Here is a 20,157-nt window from a genome sequence, read left to right on the forward strand (position 1 = left end):
GGAAGCACTGCTGACCTTGCTTCCCACTGGGCCTGGTTCCTCCCAGCAGGACTAATGCCTCAGCTTGTTCTACTCTTCCTCTGACTGCTGCCTCTTACCGCAGCAGCGTGGGCTGTCTGAAGCAAGGAGCTTGCCAAAGCAGTTTTTAAGGAACTTAAAAGCTCCATTCCCTCTGCAGGAAGTGTAGCTGCTCAGGGACGGGAAGGAGAAGCAGGAAAGCTGACTTTTGAGGTGTTCCCCGTAGCTGACCCCATGCATCAGTCAGCTGCACTGCTTCCCCAGGAGGAGTACAGCTCCAGTCCCAATGGTGGTCTGCTGGCCTTGTCAGAAACTTCTGAGCTCTTTGCTGTCAGACAAGTGAGAACTTGTACTTTACAGTTATACAGACGTATTTACTCCTGAAGTCCTGTAATGCAAAGACCTGATAAGGACTTACTGATAATATGCTTTCTAATTCTCAATACTGAGAGCAGTCTTGCCTATCTTTTCTCATGCAGGGTTACACAGGCTTTAGGCATGGTAATTAAAATCAAATACAGAGAGTTATGTTCTTTGTATGGCAAAGACCCACACTGTAGTTTCATTCTTCCCCTCTCTGTTGCGTGCTAGCCACAGGCTACAACTTGCATGGCTGGTACCAACAGACTAACATCAGCATCCCAATCTATCATCCTATGCTGCCTTGTACTTATATGGTTGGAAATAGGCACTTTCTGAAATTTTACGTGTCTTGCAATTGGAGCAGAGTTGGTGGTATGTGAGTAACTTGCTGGTTCTCAAGTGCTGCTGAGCCATCCAGTGCAGAGTTGCACTCAATAAGCTTGATTTCGTGCTACCTTACAAAGTGGCCCAGTGTTCTTGCAGCTGCTCAGGGGTCACAAAATGATGAGAGTTTTCAGAGGGAGGGACCTGTCTTGTGGCCCCTTCTTCAGATCAGTGCATTATTTCATTCCATCTGGACTGGTAGCTACAGTTGGTGTTGTGGCTGATGCCATTAACACAAACTCCATGCAAATAGTGATGGAATTAGCGTATGTGTGACTAAATCCCTTCTGGAACATCTGATAGCTGTCATGCTCCAGGAGGTCTTTGCAGCAGCTGTATTTGTAATGACCATGTTGTCCTATCTTGCTGCTCTCAAGGGCAGCTCAGGACGTCTGTCCAGTGTGTGCTTCTGGTGTGCCTTCTATGAGACCTACCACGTGATGCAGAGCTCTGCACAGGGTGAGGATTTTGTCCAAAACACCTGGGGGACCTGATGCTAACAGCTTCTTGTTGTTCTTCTTTCCATGTAGATCCTTTAATTGAGAGAAGATGGGGTCCGGTTGCCTGAAAGTCACCAAGTACTTCCTGTTCCTCTTCAATCTCCTGTTCCTTGTAAGTATTGCAGGTGTCTGCGAAGTAAGTAGGAACTGAAATTAGCTGGAAATGTTTTGTGTTGTTTTGTTTGGTTTTTTTTTCCTGGATTTTGGCCCAGTATGTTTATTAAGTGACACAGAGGTTTTGGAAGAGAAAATGGAACTCCTGAAGCTGAAGCACATTGGAGCTGCTGACTCCAGGTATGGCTAGGTGCTCTGCTCCTGGTCCGCTCTTGCTGCCTCTAGTATACACATCTAACTTCCTGCAGTGGGAACGGAAGGCCAGACATACGGGTTTTTTCTGGATGGAGAGATGTGGTAACTTCTTTCTCTGCCACATCTAGAGCAGCAGCAAAGCTGCCCCTGAGCAGCAAAACTACAAAACCTGCCAAGTAGCAGCAGTGCCCTCCTAAATGGGTCAGGAGGGACTTCAAAGAACAGCTCTAATTTTGTTTCAGTCCCAAAGGCTGGCTCTGGTTTTTAACAAAGTGAATTAGTCCAAGTCCCCTGTTTGAAAAGGAACTGGGAGGTGGGGGGCAGACTGGGGAGGGCTTGGCTGGAGAGAAGCAGCAGGCCTCTGGATAGTTATTCTCCAGCATGTGCCTCAGAAAAAGGTAATCCAGTCTGAGCTCTTTTTTTTTTTTTTTTTTGGGGGATCAGTTGGGGGATGGGGGCGTACACACTCTCGCATCCTATTATGAAGTTTAGATACTTTGCAAACAAAGGGCCAGTGATGGCAATGTTGTTGCTGCCCTCCAGGTGTGGGGTATTGCACTGCGGAAGGAGGTGGTTTCTACTTTCCTTATTGCTACAAGAAAATAGCTTGTCTGATACTGTTACCCTTTGTGTAGCATGTTAGGGAAAGGAAGGGCCAAGCTGGGAGGTCGAGGTGGGAAAAAAGGCAAGATGAGGTGAACACTGCTTTCTGGTTTGCCCCTGAATGTAGTTTCGCTGTCTGTTCCTGCACGGTTGTGCTGTGCAACAGGTGCTATCTTTCCCCTAAGGCTGCCCCATGGAAAGTGAGTGTTTGAAGCTGAACTGTTCTGCTGTGGAGCTTGGTGCTTCTCTGGAGTGAAGATTTTGAGCTGTTTCAGCTGATGGCAGGTGTTTTGCATGTGCCTGATGTTGAGAAAAGCAGTATCTATTGCTATCGGTCTGTCATAGGAAGTAGTTGAGCCAAGAAGCTTTTTCCTGGTACAGTTGTTCAGGGTGTGAATAGAGGATGCCCAAGCTTATACAATATGGATGTTTCTAGATCACCTTTAGTCCAGCAGAAAAAAATGCTGCTGCAGCACTGCTGTGAGCTTCTGGCACAAAGAGGCTCTGCACCCCTTGTGCTGGCTTCACTAGATGCTGAGCTCTGCTATGGAGAGTGCCTGGCTCTGAGCTCAAAAAGCTCCTGCTGTTCCCTTGCCCTCTGTATCTTGTGCTGCTGGCCAGTCAGAGCCCACAGTGATGGCTGGGATCTGGGCAGCTCTCCTAGCTGGCTTGTGCTCTACAAGCTGTCAGCTCACAGGGACTGTTCTTTTATTCCTTAGATCTACACTTGATTGCAAGAGACTCTTGTGCTTCCTCAGTGTGGATGTTAATGCTGGGAATAGAACACTGTCCTCTGGATCTTGAGCTGAGCCTTTGTGGTCACACTGTGCAGGCCAGCCCTCAGCCAGCAGTGTTCCCCAGCCTGACTTGGAGCTGATGAGTTTAGCCTTTAGAGACCCTAGTGACACTTTTAGAAGTTAGTTGTTGAAATAACTTTTCTCTACAGCTGGAGGACTGTAAGAAGGTCCCTTTTTTCTAGCTGAAGTAGTTCAGGGACTTGGTGGTATATTGCAGCCTGGGAGCCTTGTTTCGGGGGAAGGTTTGACCTGCTTTAATTAAAGGGGAAAAGATTATTTGAACTGCTTTCCTACATGCCTCAGAAGTTGCCAAAACATAATTTTAGGGTATAAGCGTAGTTTCTCTAGTTAAAACTTCATGTTTCTTCCTTGGATAGCAGGCAGAGGCTACATTAGCTGTTTCCCCTTAGAGGGAAAACAGTTCTTCCAGTCACCTCTGTAAATGGAACAGTCTGCATGTTGAAACAAGGCCTCTGGTTATCAGTGGTGATGCTTATCAGAACTTTGGGCTTGGTTGCGCCAGAAGTCCAGTGACAGCAGAGTTCTTCCTTCATTGAGCTGTGCTATGGAAAACTGCCTTCAGGAAGCTGCATCCTACTTGCTTGGATTCAGATGGGGATCTTGCTGAGATCTGGGGTGACATCCTCATTGCTGGGATGAGGAAAAGGCATCCATGCTCTGCTTCAGGGCTGTAGGGCAGCAGAGAAGAGAAATTCAACTCTGTGGGCATCAGGTACAGGGACTGAAGCCAAGCTGATGGCAGAAGCTGTGTATGGAAACTACTGCAGATACTGAGCAGAGATACCCTCCTGCTAGGAGATAACAATAGTGTTGTAAACAGAGCAGTGTTTTTTCCCTGTGGTTTCTTTTCTCATTGCCCTCCCCCTTTAGTGTTTTGAAGCAGCAACTCCTGGCAAACACATGAGCTGTGGACAAGAGCAAAGCTCCGAGTGAAAACAGGCTTTGGGTAGTCAGAGTGCCTCATAACAAATAACTTCCAAGGAACTCAGCTCAGCAGGAGCTCTGTGTTTTGTCAGTGGTAGCAAAGCTGAGGTGACATCTCGAGGTCAGTGAGCCAAAAGAGATGTCACACAAAGTCCAGTCTGCATCTTTGTTCAAGACAAATATTTTATTAAGACTGGCTTAAATGTGAAACTGCCTCAAACTGTAAATTCAGCGGTTCCTGTGAATACAAAGTTTAAGAGGAATTTTTAGGAGCCTCCAGCTGTTGTATGTTCAAGGGGCCTTCCTTTCCAGTTTGACCAATGGGTGCAGAGCTGCCAAGCAACACAGTGGGATGTGATGCAGAAATTCTTGTTACCATTGTCTTGGTGGGATATTGTTGTTTCTTACTGAGAAACAACAGCAGCATGTTTCCTGCAGTTGAGATGTCCTTCATTGGTTTTCAGATACTGGCAGCTTGCTTGGTGACTTTCTAGTTTATCCCCCAGAGCTGTGTTACTCCTCTGCCAAGCCAGGAAGCTTGCAAGCAGCTTATTTCAGTGTGTTGTTTTATCTTTGCTCAGAAAGGCATCTTTGTGTGAGGAGCTGAAACACAGAGTAAACTTTGGAAATGTGTTAACAATGCCTAGCCATGTGGTGCTCTCTGCCAGCTTGTTTCAGGTGGTGGTTTGACATTTCCCAGATATATGTGAACACTCTATAAGGAAGCACAGAATTGCCATCTCTCTTCAGTCCTGTTCATTTATTCAGCACTTTGCTTCATCCTTTGCTGAAATCCTGCTGGTGGCAGAAGCACTGCCTGCAGCTCGCATCCTCTAGAGGCATGTCACTTACCCTTATCCTTACCTTGTTCCTCTGCAGTATTTTAGAACTTTGCACCAGTGGTTTTCACCACTCTGCAACTTTGAGTTGTCTGCATTGCACAAGGTTTGGCTTCTTATAAAATCTGCAGACTCGCAGACTTCTCAACATAGTAACTTCATTGCAGCGTAGTGGTGTTACAATCTTGATTTTGGAGTTGGAATGACCTCAGTGTACAGTGATACCTAGAAGCTGAAACAGAATATATATATATTTGAAACAGAATATATATATATATTTTCTCCATCCTCTTCCTTCAAAACAAGATGAGAAATCTGTATGTCTCTGACCTTCTTCATTTAGGATCTGGGCTCGGCTGAGTATTCACAGGGACGTATTGCTCGGCTAATCTTTCCCCTAGATAAAACTGATGAGGCACAGGCTGTGGCTGTTTCGTAACAGTTGGTGGGAAGATGTGTTGGCTGGAGTATTGAGGGGCTAGGGTGTTCTGGTGTAATATAGGGTCACAAGACAAAATGCCTGAGCCTGGCTCTGGAAGAAGAAAAGCCCCTTTGCTCATGGGAACCTGCATGCAAAGTGAACGCTACTGGTCTTGTGTGTTCACAGGCTGGAGCCGTAATATTGTAGCAGAGCCTGACAAGCCCCAAATTTCCTTCCTGGGAAGGTTCCAGCTGCCAGCTATCTAATCCTGTGGCAGCTGGCTTGTAGCCTGGTTCCATACAGTCAGATTTCTCTATTTCAAAAATCGTTTAATCACATGCTAGATGTTCTTGTGTTCCCTCGGATCTTCAAAGAGGCTGTGCACTTCCCTTGTGCAAGGTTCTAACAGCATCTTCTGATCGGACTGTTTTAAACCTTCCTCCAATACGGTGTGAAGGTCTGCCAAGCAGAACCTGGGGCTCCTATGCAGTTGGCTGAAGCTCTCTTCCTGGAGTCATGCTAATCCTGTTTATGTTGGGAGGAGTACCATGGGGGAGATGGGTGGGAACAGCACAAAAGTGATTGTTTTTCCTCTGGAAATGTGAATAAGGGTTACTGCTTCTTATAGTTGGCTTATTAGTTTAGACAAATATTTGTTTTGTTCTTGCTGTTTCAGATTCTGGGCGCTGTGATCCTGGGCTTTGGAATATGGATTTTGGCTGACAAAACCAGCTTCATTTCAGTTCTGCGTAAGACAATGTTTCTTCTTCATATTTCTCCTTTTCAATTGATTCTGGTCTGGGGCTCTGTGTGACTGTTGTTTAGTTTGGGGGTGGCAATGCATTTTAGCAGGCTTTGTGACCTGAGCAATAACATGGTGTATGGCAAAATGCCCACAAGTAAGGGCAGGGTGAAAGGGGGCATCCATTGAGACATGGCATTTATGCTAGTCTTGTGAATTGCAACACTGGGATCAGACTGAGTAAGACTATTGACTCTTCACCCAGCAGCCCACATGCTTCATCTTAAACCTAAGGACTAGCATTTCATCCTGTCTTCGCTGCATGCTGTATTCCCACAACAGCTTCGGCTCTGACAAACTGCTTCCTTTGTGCCTTTTCTTAGTAGGGGCTTCTAACAAGTTGTGTTATTCATTGCCACTACATCCAGAATTGCTGCTGATGTCACCAGTGTCAGATGCTGTAGTGAAAACTGGATGCTAGATAAATGCTGCTTGCAGCTCCATCTTGTTTGCCCGAGGAAAGGACAGCAGTGACATTTGTAACCCTGTTCCCAGTTACACCTGTCCTTTTAACTCCCAAGTCCTGCTCCTAAATCACTGTATCCTGCTTTTGAAAGATGCTGGGCAGAGAGAACACCCCCTACTATGACCAGTACATGCAGACACTGCACACTGCTCTGTTTATTGTGATGGGGCATCTGGCTAGCACTGCACCTTTAAAAGGGCAAGAAACCCAGTAAAGGGTATGTAATGTATGTAAGCAATGTGTGAGCATGAGCAGAAATACACTGAATACAGACAGCTGAAATTGGGGCCTGGCTACTTGCATCATCTGTCAGGGTCTGAGCTGTGATCAGTGTCAGTTGTGCGGCAGCTACTCCTCCAGGCTTAAGGGTGCCACTGCCACTGTGAATGTACCAACTCCCTTGGTCTGCCTCTTTTTCTTCCCATTTTACCCAGAATCTCTGCTTACAAAGTGTGTGAATATTTTACTTCCTTCCTGGCAGTTTCTAGTCTCAGCTCTTTCTCCCTGCCTTTTGCTTCCTTTCTCATGCCTGCCCCTCTCTTCCTCTGCTTTAGTAACTTGTTGCAGGAGCTCTGCACAGCAGGGCATTGCAGCCTGCTGCCAAGGGGCCACTTGTGCTTGCCTGGCAGCTGGCCCAGCACAGGGGAAAACATGGAGTGGCAGTGAGCAGAGCAGGGCTTGCCCAGCCAGCAGGGCCATGTTTCTGAGATAAGGTATATTGCAGATGACAGGTGTGAGCATGGCCTCTGCTTACCTACTGCTCTGGCATCTCCGAATGATTTTGCAGCTGTAAATGGCTTTTTCTTACAATGAGAAGCTGACTAAGCAAGAATGTTAGACTGGACTCAGTTATTGTCTCTTTTTAACCTATTTCTGGAAGAGCTCAGGGACCACTTCTATCTCCTAGGGCTTCTTTCAAGGAAACTGAATGCTGAGCTCCAGAAATATTAATTGCACGAATCACTGGACATTCCCTTGCACTATCTAACTCACAGGTTTACAGATTTCTGTTAATGATCAGTTTGGTTTCTGGTTACTATTTCCAGACTATTTGAACTTTTATGCCATAATGCACGCCTTTCTCCAGGCCTATTCTGCGAGAAATAGTACTGTGACCAACTCAGATATAAGAGCTTTTTTCTTCTGTTGTTTACAGTATCAGGTGTTGAGAGGACTGACAGCACCAGCATGTCTGAAATAGCATTACCTAGACTTGAATGAAAAGCTGTTGAGAATAGAGAGAATGCCATTGTTCCAGGCAGCAGTGGGTGGTAGCTGCTAGAAGGATGTGCAAAAATACCTAATTTAGTGTAACAGAAATGTTAAGTCATGTTCTGAACAAGTCATTGAGCACCTGGTGGGAAGACAGGGCCAACCCAGGGAAGCTCAAGTGTGTGCAGTGCACCTGAGTGATGGGAAGAGTGGAGCCAGGATCCACCCCTTCCCAGACCTCATTTAAGGGTTAGCAGTGGAGGTGAGGGTATCCCTTGCTGGAGGGTCTGTGCCTACCTGAGCTCTGCCAAAAATAAGCAGCTCTTTTCCTTCATTTCTGTGTTTGCTGCTGCTGCATTTGGAATTGTTCTCATTTGTTGTAGATAAAGACTTCCCCATCCAGCTATTATCAGGGTACTTTCCATCCCATTATAGCATTACATCCTTGTTTTGATCCTGGAAGTGGAAGTAACATCTATTTGCAGGAGTCATAGATGAGTACTGAAGCAGCATGCAGTGAGAGCTATTTTTTGGGGGGGACCTTTAGTCCTCCAGGTTTTGAGACAATGCAGATCTGCAGGTTGTCTTTAGTGGTATTCCCTCATCAAAAGACACAGAAGCAGTCTTCTGTCCCATATTTGACATGCCTCCATGTGTTCTTATTGTAGAACACTGTTATGTGAATATGGGGTCAGTTCTCTAAATGGTGATGGCAGGTGTCATATTTGTCAGTAGCTAATTTGTTCCTTTTCTTGGCCCCTGCAGAGACCTCATCTCCCTCCGTGAGGACTGGCGCATACATCCTTGTCGGTGTTGGGTCTCTCACCATGCTGATGGGATTCCTGGGCTGTCTTGGAGCAGTCAATGAAATCCGATGTCTCTTGGGTCTGGTGAGAGAATTCGTGCTGTCTTTTAGACCACCCTTTGATACCTCTCCAGAAAAATATCTTTTGGATTGTATTCTGAGATTCAGATCTCCTTGGGGAGAGTTCTTCTGCCAGGTCAACTCAGATCCTATCCTTTATCTACATACGTTACAATCTCTTGTCTGCATGCTGCAACCAGTGGTTTATCCGTATAAAATTTTCTGTGTTAAACAACACAAAACTATCTTCATAAGCCTCCAACTGCTAATCGACTACTGCTTATTCAGAGTGTGTGTATATAGGAAGCCAGTTATGGCCACGTCATTTGTTTTGGCATTAGGAACATCTCAACACCCACTTGCTGTGGGTGGTAAGAGTTCAACCAGTTGAGGTTAAACAGACTGATAATGGTGTTGGGGGTGGGAGAGAGAGTCCTGGCTGGAGTGACACATGCAGGTGGTGCTCATAAACCACCTTCTTCCTGTTAGCCTAATGAGATAAGTGCTGAAGTGCACTGACTCAATAAGTTGTAGCTGCTGTTGATACTTGCAAAAGCTCGTACTTAAGCCTTTCACTGTGAAGAGTATTTTTGATAGCTGAGCTTGTCTGCAGGCAAGGAGGTTGGCTAGTTGTTACTTTTCCTGTAAATGAAACCTCACTGAAAGTTTTGCTCTTGTGTGCAGACTTCCTGAAGACTGATAATAGTAATGTCTTCTCTCTTTGTTTCCAGTACTTTACCTGCCTCATGATGATTCTCATAACTCAGGTGGCTGCAGGACTGGTCATCTATTTCCAGCAAGAAGGAGTGAGTGTTTCTTACTGTTTGTTTTCCTTGGACTTATTTTGGGTGAACAGAAAAAAACTAGAAGTGCTCTTCAATTTGGATGTACATTTGGCAAGCACAACTGAATTCTCTTTTCTTCCAGACTAGCCCTGTTGCTTTGCTGTACAGTGTGTTTCTTCTGTATCTGTCAGGCCTGGTAGTCCTACTTTTTCAAGGATTCAGAAGCTGTTTATTATATAAGTTTTATTTCCAGTAGTGGGAAAAGTAATAAGCAATTCTTGAAAAGTTTTTTGATGACACTTCCTCTTGATCCAGCTGCAGGCTAGTATTTGTGAATGTAATAATAGCAGTAATTACCACACTGTCATCACTGCCGCCATACTGGATTACCAACCTTACTAACTCTGTGTCATTGTGTTTCATCCTTTCAGCTCTTAAGAATTTGCATATAAAACTCTTCTTGGAAGAACTGTCTTCCCTAAGAGCAGTCCCTAGTATCTGGCAGTTCCTGTGCCATCACTGGAGCTTAAAGCCAAATAGTTTAACAATTTCAAGTGGGCCTCTCTTGTCAGGAATGTAATTTCACAGTGTATGTTTCTTAGAGTTGTGAGTCTCCAGAATCTAAAGGGAATAACTTCTCTGAGCTCAGTCAGTGCATTGCAACATCCTGTCCTGGCTGTGGGTTTCCTGGCCTACAAAGTGCTCAGTTAGACCTTTCAACTAATTGCCACCTCAACTGAGAGGTCATTCACATAGTGAAAACAAGTTAAAACTGGGGTGTCCCTGCTGGCTTCTGTCTTGGCATGAAGGTTTCTAGTACCAGTTATGGATAACCCTGTCTTTTGCCACATAACTGTATATCCATACCACTGCAGCGCTGTGCTTCCTTCTCCTAAGCCAGTCTTTCTGCTGGTGTTTACAAAAGTAGGTGGTTGAGGAAGTTGGTGGTGAAGTTGGGGAGGTGGAAGGTGCCTGCCCTGGTGTAGCTGATAGGAACTTTGTGCAAGTGGCTGTGGTGAGTGTTAACAGCTGTTGGCTGAGTTTCTTGCCATGTGTGGTGTGAATGTAGTTTGCTCTCTGGGCTGGCTAAAGGTAGAGGAGAAACTGAAACACTTATCTGATTATCTGATGTGAAAAGTTAGAGTATCAAACAGGCTGCTGATTCACAACAGCTCTGACTAATGCAGAGGAGGTGTGAGGATCGGCATTTCCCTGCTGCTGGGGAAATATGACCTCCTGAGTCATAAAGTTCTGTACCTTTCCCAGTACTTCTCCAGTTGTTACTTCAATGTAGGAAACTCCAGTTTCACAGCTGTAATTCTTTGTTTGGACCTCAGTCAGATCAGGGAGAGAATAAAAGTGCTGAGAGTTGTGCACAGACAGCAAAATCAGCGCAGCTGAAATAACTGTTTGTAGAGATCCATCAGAATGACAGAGGGAGAGATGGGCTTTGAACAGACACAGCCATTCTCAGTGAGCAGAACTTATGGGAAAACTTTTCTAGAGACTTTCTGTGTTAGGGATCATCTGATGTACCTGCCCAGTACAATTTGGGTGGGGAAGACAGTTTCAAAGATGTCTTAGCAAAAACCTCTCGTGCTGGTTTGTGGCTGTGCTTCAGTGACGCTATGCCTGTCTCTCTGCTCCAATTGATGTACGTCATCCCAAGGCAGCTCAGAGCACAGTGAGTGAAGCAGACCGAAAACTGCTTAAGGTCTAGTCCCTCAATGTCTATTGTGTTCTTCATGTTTGTTTTTCCTTTCTGACTTCAGGAAGTTGGTTAGATATAAAACAAGGAATAAAAAGAGTGGGGGGAAAGAATCCTGGATCAAGTGTTGCAAGATGATACTCCTCTGCTTCTTGTTACTGGAGTCTTAATTTCTCTACTAGAGAAAAGGAGATAAGATTATTGTACTGCTCTCTACCTGTTCATGTCTTGATCAGTAGATACTGCACAGATTCACTTCCTTGCCTGTATCCCTGACCTTAGAACAAGGCGTATGTTTCTGTTGAAATCTGTTCACTTTCAGCATCAGAATTCTTCCCCATCCTGACATATGGAAGTCTACTGAAAGTGTCAGTGGAGCTGTAAGTGCTGAGCCTGACAGGAAGGCTACAGCTCTGCATCCCTTGTGGGCATGGCTGGAGGAATGCCCCACTGGACTGGAACTGCCCAGGGCTTGCCCACTATAGGAGGATGTTGAACATCCATTTCCCTACTGAAAACTTGTGGTGGGGTGTTCTTTTTTGGTTTGTTGTGGTGGGTTTTTTTTTGTTTTTTTTTTTTTTTTTTTTTTTTTTTTTTTTTTTTTTTTTTTTTTTGTTTTGTTTTTTATTGGTTTGTTTTTAGGACCACGGGATGATAGCAACATCATAAGTTTCACTTAGCACTCCTATAGATCACAACACTTCGGCGTGGATGAGGTCCCTCCATTCTCATTCTGCAGTACTCTGTGGCTTGGCTCTGAGTACCTTGAGCAAAGGAAAGTGATGGTCTCTTAGGAATTACCTTCCTTTCTAGCTATTCTTTGTAGCAGACATTTGTTCCTGAGGTTACAGGGTATGCACTGGTTTCAGAATCTGGAGTGACTGAGGGGTGAGCTCACCTCTGTGTTTTGGGCCTGTTTCAGTATGCAGGCTACATGCTAATAAACGTGCTGGGGGAAGGATCTGCTCGAGTCTGAGGGACAGAATACATGACCAGTGGTGTCTGACAGTGGAAAAGTCCTGTGTTGATGGCTGGAAGCAGAGATGTATGCTTTTGCCTCTGGCATTCAGCTTTCCTGCACTCTCCAGTAAATCCACGGGAAAGGGAGATTGGTAGCCCTGCTGCCTTCTGGCTTTGGTGGTAAGGTTGTTCCTTCTGATGCTGGATAGAGACATCAGTTTCTTGGAGCAGCCACACTCCACACAGCTTGAGTCCTGAGACATCTTTAATGGATGAAGAAGGGGGAAAGCTGAAGTTCAGCATGCCTTTCTACCTTGTTGTGATTTGTATGCCTGTGCAGGTGGGCATTCAGCTGCAGGTGCCTTTCTCCTACTTGAGCTGTGCTGCCAGCTAAGCAAGCTATTTTTGCATGTGTTTTCCAGACTATGCCGTTGTTTGTATAATAATCCCCACCCCCCACCCCCCACCCCCTCTTCTCCAGTTATTTCATAAAACACCCAAGAACTCCTGGCTTTCTTTCACTTAGATGCCTCTGTTTTTGAAACCAGGGCTGTTTGTAAGACTTCTTGCCTATTCTTGCATAATAATAGAGGAAGAGCAGAGATGCAGCTTCCTGTGCAGCTGCAGTCAGGTACATCTAACTCTGGCCCTATGTCTGCTTGTGGTGTGGCTCCAGATTGGAGAATGGAGACTCTCTCTGGCAGGGATCCTGGCAGAAGGGACCCTTGGTTCTTTCTGGCATAAGAGCAAATGGACCAGATGGGCCCTGGGTGAGATGACAGCCGTGTCCCTCCTTGCCTCCCTCCCTGTGTGCGAGGATGGGAATGCAGAGATTCAGTAATGGATCAGGCTTATGGCAACAGTTAAGGCCAATCTCATTAGTAGGAACCAGGTCAGGCAGCCTTGATTTGGAAGGAGGGAAAAGGGGGAAGCAAGTAATTAAAAGGGGAAGAGTTAGACATCATGGGAGGGAAGATCATGTGGCTCCCATCTGCCTGGCCTGATGCAGCTGATTGCTGTGAGCCATACTGCAGTTTCCTAGGAAGGAGTAGCTGGCATAGTGAGCAAATGAGTAGACACTGTGTTTTGTTGTGGATGGTCCTTGGGTTTACCACAGTATTTTACAATGCTTAACAGAAAGAGAAAAACCTTTTCCACTGATATGAAGTGTGCTGTAGCACTACAGACAAAAAGGTGTTACACAGGGGTGGGAGAACCCCAGTGCTAAGGCTAGGATAACCTTACTCAGTTCTACTCCTCACTTCTCATCAGGTTTGTAGCCTTTCTTTGTACCAAGACAAGGACTTAATGGGGAGCACTGTTACATTGTGTTTGCATTGTGTAGCAAAACTGCTGTCTTAGTTTCTGTTCAAGACTGAAACTATGTACATATATTCTCTTATTGTACCAGTCCTGATGCATATTAAGCCATCTGGTTTGGTTCTCTGATACTGTAGCACTGGAGTCTGTAGATTTTTATTTTTGTTTGCATGTCTTTGTTGTCACCAAACATCCCAAGTTCTACTGTGGTAGATCTGCAGGTGTCTTCAGTACGCTTACTTGCCAGCAACTTCACAGCTTTGCTTTCTTGTGAGAAAAAACATTGTTTCCCTTTCTGTATGATCGGTCATTCTGATCCTTGGACTTCTTCAGATGTCAAATGTGTCTTTTACCAACAGTGGGACAAATATAATGCCTTATTCAGTACAGGAAGGTTCCTCAACTTCTGAGGAGCCAGGAAGCAGCCTCCCACCCACTCAGTAAGCTTGAAATAAGTGATTGAAGGAGGAAATGGGGATTTCAAATGAACTCACTTCCTCCAGAGCAACTTTCCTCTTACGTAGCAGCAAGCCACACGTCACTGGAAGCTGGGGTAGATTTGGTGCGTCTGCTTCTGCCTGGAAAAAAAAAAAAAAATCTCAGAAAGAAATGTCATCTGGCCATCAAAGTGGGATTTTACCTTGGTAAACCCTTTTGTGTTTCATCTTGTCAGTCATATTTATTGCCTGTTCTCTAAAGCATAGACAAGACTGCAGAGTAAGCTATTTCAAGGTCGGTCTGAGGGATTTTCCACTGCCCAGTTACCTTTTTCCTTGCTGCTTATGTGCCAGTCAGATGATACTTATTTCTCAATGATTGTATTACTGTTTCTTTTTGCTGTAATATAAAAATGTCTGTATTGTGGGAGTATGATAGTCTGAGCACAGATTACCATCTCCTTCAGGTCCTTTGGAAAAGGGATAAGCAGAAGCTACTGCTCATTCCATTTTCATTTGTAATCTCCACCTGCAGTTTTTCTTTGCTCTAGCCTCATTCACTGGAACTAGAGCAAAGCAAAGTGTTTGAATGTCCATGACCATGATGAGCCATTGTTTTGTTTTTTTCCCCTGCGATGAGAGGAGCAGAACTGCAGCAGGTCTAACAGCTGTTAAGGAGGGGTGTCATGTACCCTAAACCCACACAAGAAGAGGCTACAAAGAATTGACTAATCTGACTTCTTTTTTTTTTTTTTTTTTTTTTTTTTTAATTTACCAGTTGAAAGGAGAGTTGTCACGCATAGTTGAAAAACTGATCAAAGATTATGACCCCGTGAATGGTGAAGATAAGAACTTACAAGATGCGTGGGACTATGTGCAGAAACAGGTGAGCCACAAGGTGCAACAAGAGAAAGAAACATGCTATTTTGCCAGTGCAGCAAATGGTTTATAAAGTTAGGCTGAAGACATGGGAACAGGTATTGTAAGAGGCCTAACAATGCTCCTCGATCCTGTTATACCTTTTCAGTTGTGTATAACTCAAGTCACTGAGTTATACACTGCTTCAAATTCTCAGCTTCCAGAAGCTCCCTCATGGCCTTGAATGTCATATAGTCCATTCGTGTTTCTTGGCAGTGAATTGCAACCATCTTCTGTAGCTCTTGACTTATGTGTGGGACTCTCATCTACTCTCAGATATCTTTAAAAAGCTTTATTTTTAGTGTAGGTCACTGTTGGTTGACACTGTAGTGCACTGGTTTGACTGACATATGCAGTTGTCTGTAATGTTTGGTACCTGCATACAAGCAGGTAGTACTACTAGTAGTAGGTGAGACACCGATTTTCTTCTATATGGTGGCTCTCAGGACTAGGCAGTATTTGCTGCATAGAGCAACGTGTCTGGCCTACCAAATGATATTCTGACACTTCCTCTCCTCATCTGTAGTGTCTCTAGAATGCCTTAGTCTGTGCAAAAGCCGTGGTGCATGCTACTCTTACAGCAAGCAAAGAGCAAATAAAGTCCCTAGCTTATTGCCAGGCAACTCAGCAGCACTGTCTGTGTTACTGCTTGATGTCTGTTGCCTGCTTACTGTGATGATTCCTCTGCAAGTTGGAGCATTCTTGGAAACAGTCCAACTGCCCGTGATTTCTGCCTTAGCATCAGGGTCAAAGCCTGAGCAACTAGGTCAGTGTTCAAGCATGCTGGAGTCATGATAGCTGTTTGCTGCCAAACCACGGACTGGAAAGCCTGCTGGCAGTTGTAGTTAAATACATGCCCAGCATGGGGCTGATGTATTATAAGTACAAGTAATAGCATTTTTCTTGTCTGTTCTTTGGTCTGCACAACACTGACCTGTAATGCTCCTCCTTAGAGGGAGTGATTTATTCATGTTCTATTACTGTATTTGTAGCTCCTTGCCAGCAGAACCAAGGGAAGGCTTACTGCAGAGATCCTGCTTTAGCTATTGTTTCAATGTGGAAGCAGAAGAAAGCTTTGTGGAGGAGTGGAGTGTTAAGAATCTAGTTCTTCTCATACACCACAGTTGGCATTTGAAAGGGAGTAGAGGAGTTGTGCTTTCACCAGTCATGGGTTTAAAGTCCAAACCTTTCTGAGATGGGAAGATTCTTCTGGAGGCTGGATTTTCAGCACTTGTTTGGAAACCAAATGCTAATGCTGTTGTGGGTGTTCAGCTGTTCTTACTGCCACCATCATCTGTCAGACTGAAACGCTACATTTCTTCTCTGAGCAGAGAGGGATTTTTCCTAAACTTCCACCTCAAATTTGATTATCTCTCTGCTCTGGATCCCAGTGCTTGTGCGGTCGTATAGGTTTCCAGATAAGATCGTAGTCTTTGCTGGGCTTCCCGACGTGCTTTCCCCTTCAGCGTCTGCAGCTCTGTCACGTGAGGGCATAGGAATGTAAATGTCTCTTTGGATGGAAAACTTTCCTCAACTGTGTCCCAGCCAGCCCCGAGCCAGCAGCCAGGAGGGTGCAAGCTGTCGGGGCTCTGTGGCATGCCCGCGCCACCGTGCGGCCGCTGGCTGCTGTGCCCTGCTGGCTAAAGCTGCCTTCGGGGTTACCTTGCAGTTTGGAACCAGACCGTGAAGTTACCTTTCTGTGTGCGACCACATCCACTGCCTGTTTGCGTGTGTAATATGCTATCAGTGTAAAGCGTTATGACTACAGTGCCTTATCTTTGCTTTTTAGCTTACCTGCTGTGGCTGGGATGGAGCAGAGGAGTGGGAAAAAAATGACATTCTTATCAACAGAAGCATGACTGCATATCCCTGCTCCTGCTCCAATAGTTCTAAGGATGCTGAGGAAAATACAGGCTTCTGTAGACTGGATGTTGTGGTGAATGGTACCGCAACATCTGCCGACTGGCCTGTTCACAAACAGGTGAGTGAATGTCTGGGGTTCATGAAGCTTCCACTGAAGTCACCTTGTTTTTGCTCCTCTGGAAATGATACTGGAGAATGTTTTTCACATTAGTGAACAGGATGGCAGTGATCTTGCCTTCCTCTGCTAAAGCTACTGTGAAATGTGGCATAGCATGTAACTGGGTTAAGCTGTGCATGCACAAGGAGAGAGATGTTATGAATCTTCAGTCTTGAGATCCTTAGATTCCCTGCTTCTTTTCCCTTTGATGATCTTTCCTCCACAGGGCTGTGTGGATGGGGTACAGGATTGGCTGAAGGACAATCTCGGTATCATTCTTGGGGTCTGCGTAGGTGTTGCTGTTGTAGAGGTAAGTCATTCCCCGATACATATTCGTATCCTGTCTCTCAATCACTCTTTCAAAGACAAAGCTGTTGGATGTTTTTGTTTTTTTTAGTATTAAACAAATGGTTTGATGAAGGTAAAGTGGTTTTGCTTTGTTTTGTTTTTTTTTAAGTAATGGACAGCTAGCTTAATTCAGTACTGCTCTTAATGTTGTCTACCTTGAGATTTGAACTGCTCCTCTTATTGACTGGATAAGCCCTGTCTACTTGTGGTTTCTGCTGTTGTATATGGTATGGAATGTATGTGTTTTTACACACACACACCATCCTACTAGTGAAATGACAACTTTTGCCTTAAAAAGCCCATAAAGGCATGTTGTTGGGTTTTTGTTTTTTTTGTTTTTTTTTTGAAGCAACATATTTTTATCATCCTGGGAGGGGTTAAGTCTGTTTACCTTAGTAATACCATTAGAAGGATACCCCTGTATTTTACTCCTCTATACCAGTCTTTCTTCCCACCTTATTATCTGATTGGTAACTTCCCATTTTTCGTTACTTATTCCAGCTGCTGGGGATGATACTGTCCATTTCACTCTGCAAGAACATACACAGTGAAGACTACACCAAAGTGCCGAAGTCTTGAGTTTGTTGACTCCAGAACTACGGCACCACAGAGAAAGGAGCAAACAGAACATTCCTGCCTCGTACCCAGACAGTCCACCCATTGACCATTACTCCTGTGACATCCTATTTCTGATACCACTATGCTAAGAACTATTAGAGCTGCAATACAGCCTGATCTCCTGGCAATAGAGTCCTTGGGCCATTTGCATCCTGCCTCTGGATTATTTTTTCTTCAAGAAACAGAATTTAACTGTCCTGCATCATGAGACACCTATTGCCACCTGCCCCACATCCTATTCATATCTCAATTCTGCAGCCCACTGGGCCTAATGTATAATAACTGTTCCTCCCTCCTGTTCTCCTCCCACATCTTTCACCTGGCCTCCAAAAGAAACACCATCTTTTTGTCCCACGAGTCAGAATTGCTGTTGAGATGCCAGTGCTTTGGTAGCTTCACCTATTTCACTGATGTGGTGGTAACTAGTTGTGCTTTACAGGCCTTGCAATTAACCTGATTTTACTTCTGTTATGCATCTTCCAGCCTAGACTCTCATCTAAACAACTGAGCTCTACCCTCATCATTTCTCCTGCATCTGGAGTCAGTCAAGCTTTGCCTTCAGTGGAGCTCTTTCCTTAGAGTATGATAAGAAGCCACTGGGAAGGAGCCAGGTCAACCTGTCACCAGTGTGGTCTGGCAAATTTTGGTTGTGGTGCTTACCTGCTTTTGAAATGGGCCGTTTGGGTTCTGGATTTGATGGTTGCATGTTTCTTTCTTCCATTTCCTCCACTCCTGAAATAGTTTTCTGGCTTTTTTCAGGCGCTCCAGAGACTGCTGCATAGTGTGGACTCAGCCCCAGGCTGGTTGTGTTGATTGCATTGGATTGCCAACTTTCATACAGAGGTTATGATTAACTGGATTCTTCCCCTGCCTCCATTATGAACATAAAATATTAACAGTGGTTTTTAGTAATGAGTATGGAAGGATCTGACTTGATTACAGGCACTGCATGGTGGAGATACCCCTGCTACCAGTACCCAGTTTAGGTTTTGTAGTTCAGATGCAAGGATAAAACTGCTTTTATTTTCAGTTCTTCCAATCCTTTGACTCCACTGTGGTCTGGAGCCATGGGTCCTGGTGACTGGTCTTGAGTATAAGCACTGCAGCAGAGAAGTAGCTGGTTTTGCACTCATGCAGGCTGGGTGGTTTGTATGATTTATGGCTGGAATGTTTGCTCCATTCTGCCACTGGCCATCAGCAAGGAGTGGTGTAGAGTACAAGAAAGCAAGGAACGTGTGTGGAAAAACCTCCCCAACTTCTTAGATAAGGGAGCTGGATAGAAATCTTCAGTCGTAGAGGTAACCTGGGCATGGCAGATTTCCTGCTGCTGTATCTGCATTCTAGTTACCCTGGCGGTAGGAAGCAGCCTGGGAGAGAAGTGGATGGTCCTTGTTTGAGCCTTGATACGGGGTACCTGGTTGAAGGAACCTTTGCCTTACAGAAGCGGTCCCAGGGCCATTAGTCCTGTTCTTGTTGGATGGGGTTGGTAGGAGTAGCCCTAGTAGCTAGCTGTTCAAAGGCATGACTTCACTACCTACTCAACTTTTCTTCTGGCAAGGAAGGCCCATGCAGAGGAACAGTACCCCAACAGTGGGTCCCTGCTGTGTCCTTATTTCTGGACTCAGCAGTGACTGGGTAAAGTAGATATGACTGGACAACTGATTTTTGTGGAGGCCTGATAAGGCTTTGCTACTCTGAGACCCCTGCCCTCTCCTATGCAGATCCTTCAAGCTCACCTTTGCTATAGCAGAAGGCACCTTCTTAGCAGTAAAGCTCGCTAGCTTTCACAGTACAAAGTCTATTCTCTAACATGTTCTTATTTGTAAGATTCTTGTTTGGTTACAGATGCCAATGCTGAGCAGCAAGTAAAAAGGAGCCCATGATGGGTTTCCTCTTTGGTTGTTTTTTTTTTTTGTTGTTGTTTTGTGGGTTTTTTTTGTTTTGTTTTTTTTAGCAACATCTTCCCACTGGGAAGAAATGCATGTACAGGTATAAAAATCTAGAGAGTGAATATTTCTGTAATAAAGACTTTGCTAAAAAAGAAAAAAAAAAAGTTATCTCTGCGTGTGTTTTGCATTGCAGTGCTTTCTCCCTCCTTCCTCTCAGTTCCCTTCTGCTTTACATGCAGATCACTGATACCTTGCTTTTTTAGGATAGCAAAGGCTCTGCAAAAAGCAGAAAGTATGTGCCATGTTCTGAGGTATGTATGCTCTGAGGTCTTCAAAGGCTCTTCTAGGCTAATGGTGTGGACTACAAAGATACTGCTTGTCAGAGAGAGGTGGCAATTTTCCTGTATTCTAGAGTAAAATTTGCCTTGTTTTGTGAGGTGTGGCTGAGTTAGGGTGATCTGAGTTAGGGAGCTCCTTTGAATCACCTGCCATCTCCTAGGTAAGCAATCTCAATATTTGAAGATACTGTTTCAAATCTATGTAGTCTGTGCTGTGTGGGGTCTGACTGACAAAACACACACTACTATGCCCATAGTGCATACAGCTGTTTCTGACTTAGTGTTACCATTT

General features: G+C 44.8%; 1 protein-coding gene across 3 annotated transcripts in view; it reads left to right on the forward strand.

The window, feature by feature from the left end:
- Window positions 1–19,691, forward strand: part of CD82 (CD82 molecule) — a 34,562-nt gene extending 14,871 nt beyond the window's left edge. For 2 of the 3 annotated variants that reach the window (XM_015864527.2, XM_015864528.2), the window contains exons 2-9: window positions 1,296–1,377; window positions 5,856–5,928; window positions 8,425–8,549; window positions 9,256–9,330; window positions 14,513–14,620; window positions 16,442–16,633; window positions 16,899–16,982; window positions 17,522–19,691. In XM_015864527.2, coding sequence (XP_015720013.1) covers window positions 1,315–1,377; window positions 5,856–5,928; window positions 8,425–8,549; window positions 9,256–9,330; window positions 14,513–14,620; window positions 16,442–16,633; window positions 16,899–16,982; window positions 17,522–17,599 — 798 coding nt within the window. In that variant the 5' untranslated portion in view covers window positions 1,296–1,314 and the 3' untranslated portion in view covers window positions 17,600–19,691. Of the gene's footprint in view, window positions 1–1,292; window positions 1,378–5,855; window positions 5,929–8,424; window positions 8,550–9,255; window positions 9,331–14,512; window positions 14,621–16,441; window positions 16,634–16,898; window positions 16,983–17,521 lie in introns of all 3 variants that reach the window. The other variant, XM_015864529.2, reaches the window with a different exon arrangement.
- The last annotated feature ends 466 nt before the right edge of the window (window positions 19,692–20,157 follow it).

This window comes from Coturnix japonica, chromosome 5 (assembly GCF_001577835.2).
Source record: "Coturnix japonica isolate 7356 chromosome 5, Coturnix japonica 2.1, whole genome shotgun sequence".
NCBI lineage: Eukaryota > Metazoa > Chordata > Aves > Galliformes > Phasianidae > Coturnix > Coturnix japonica.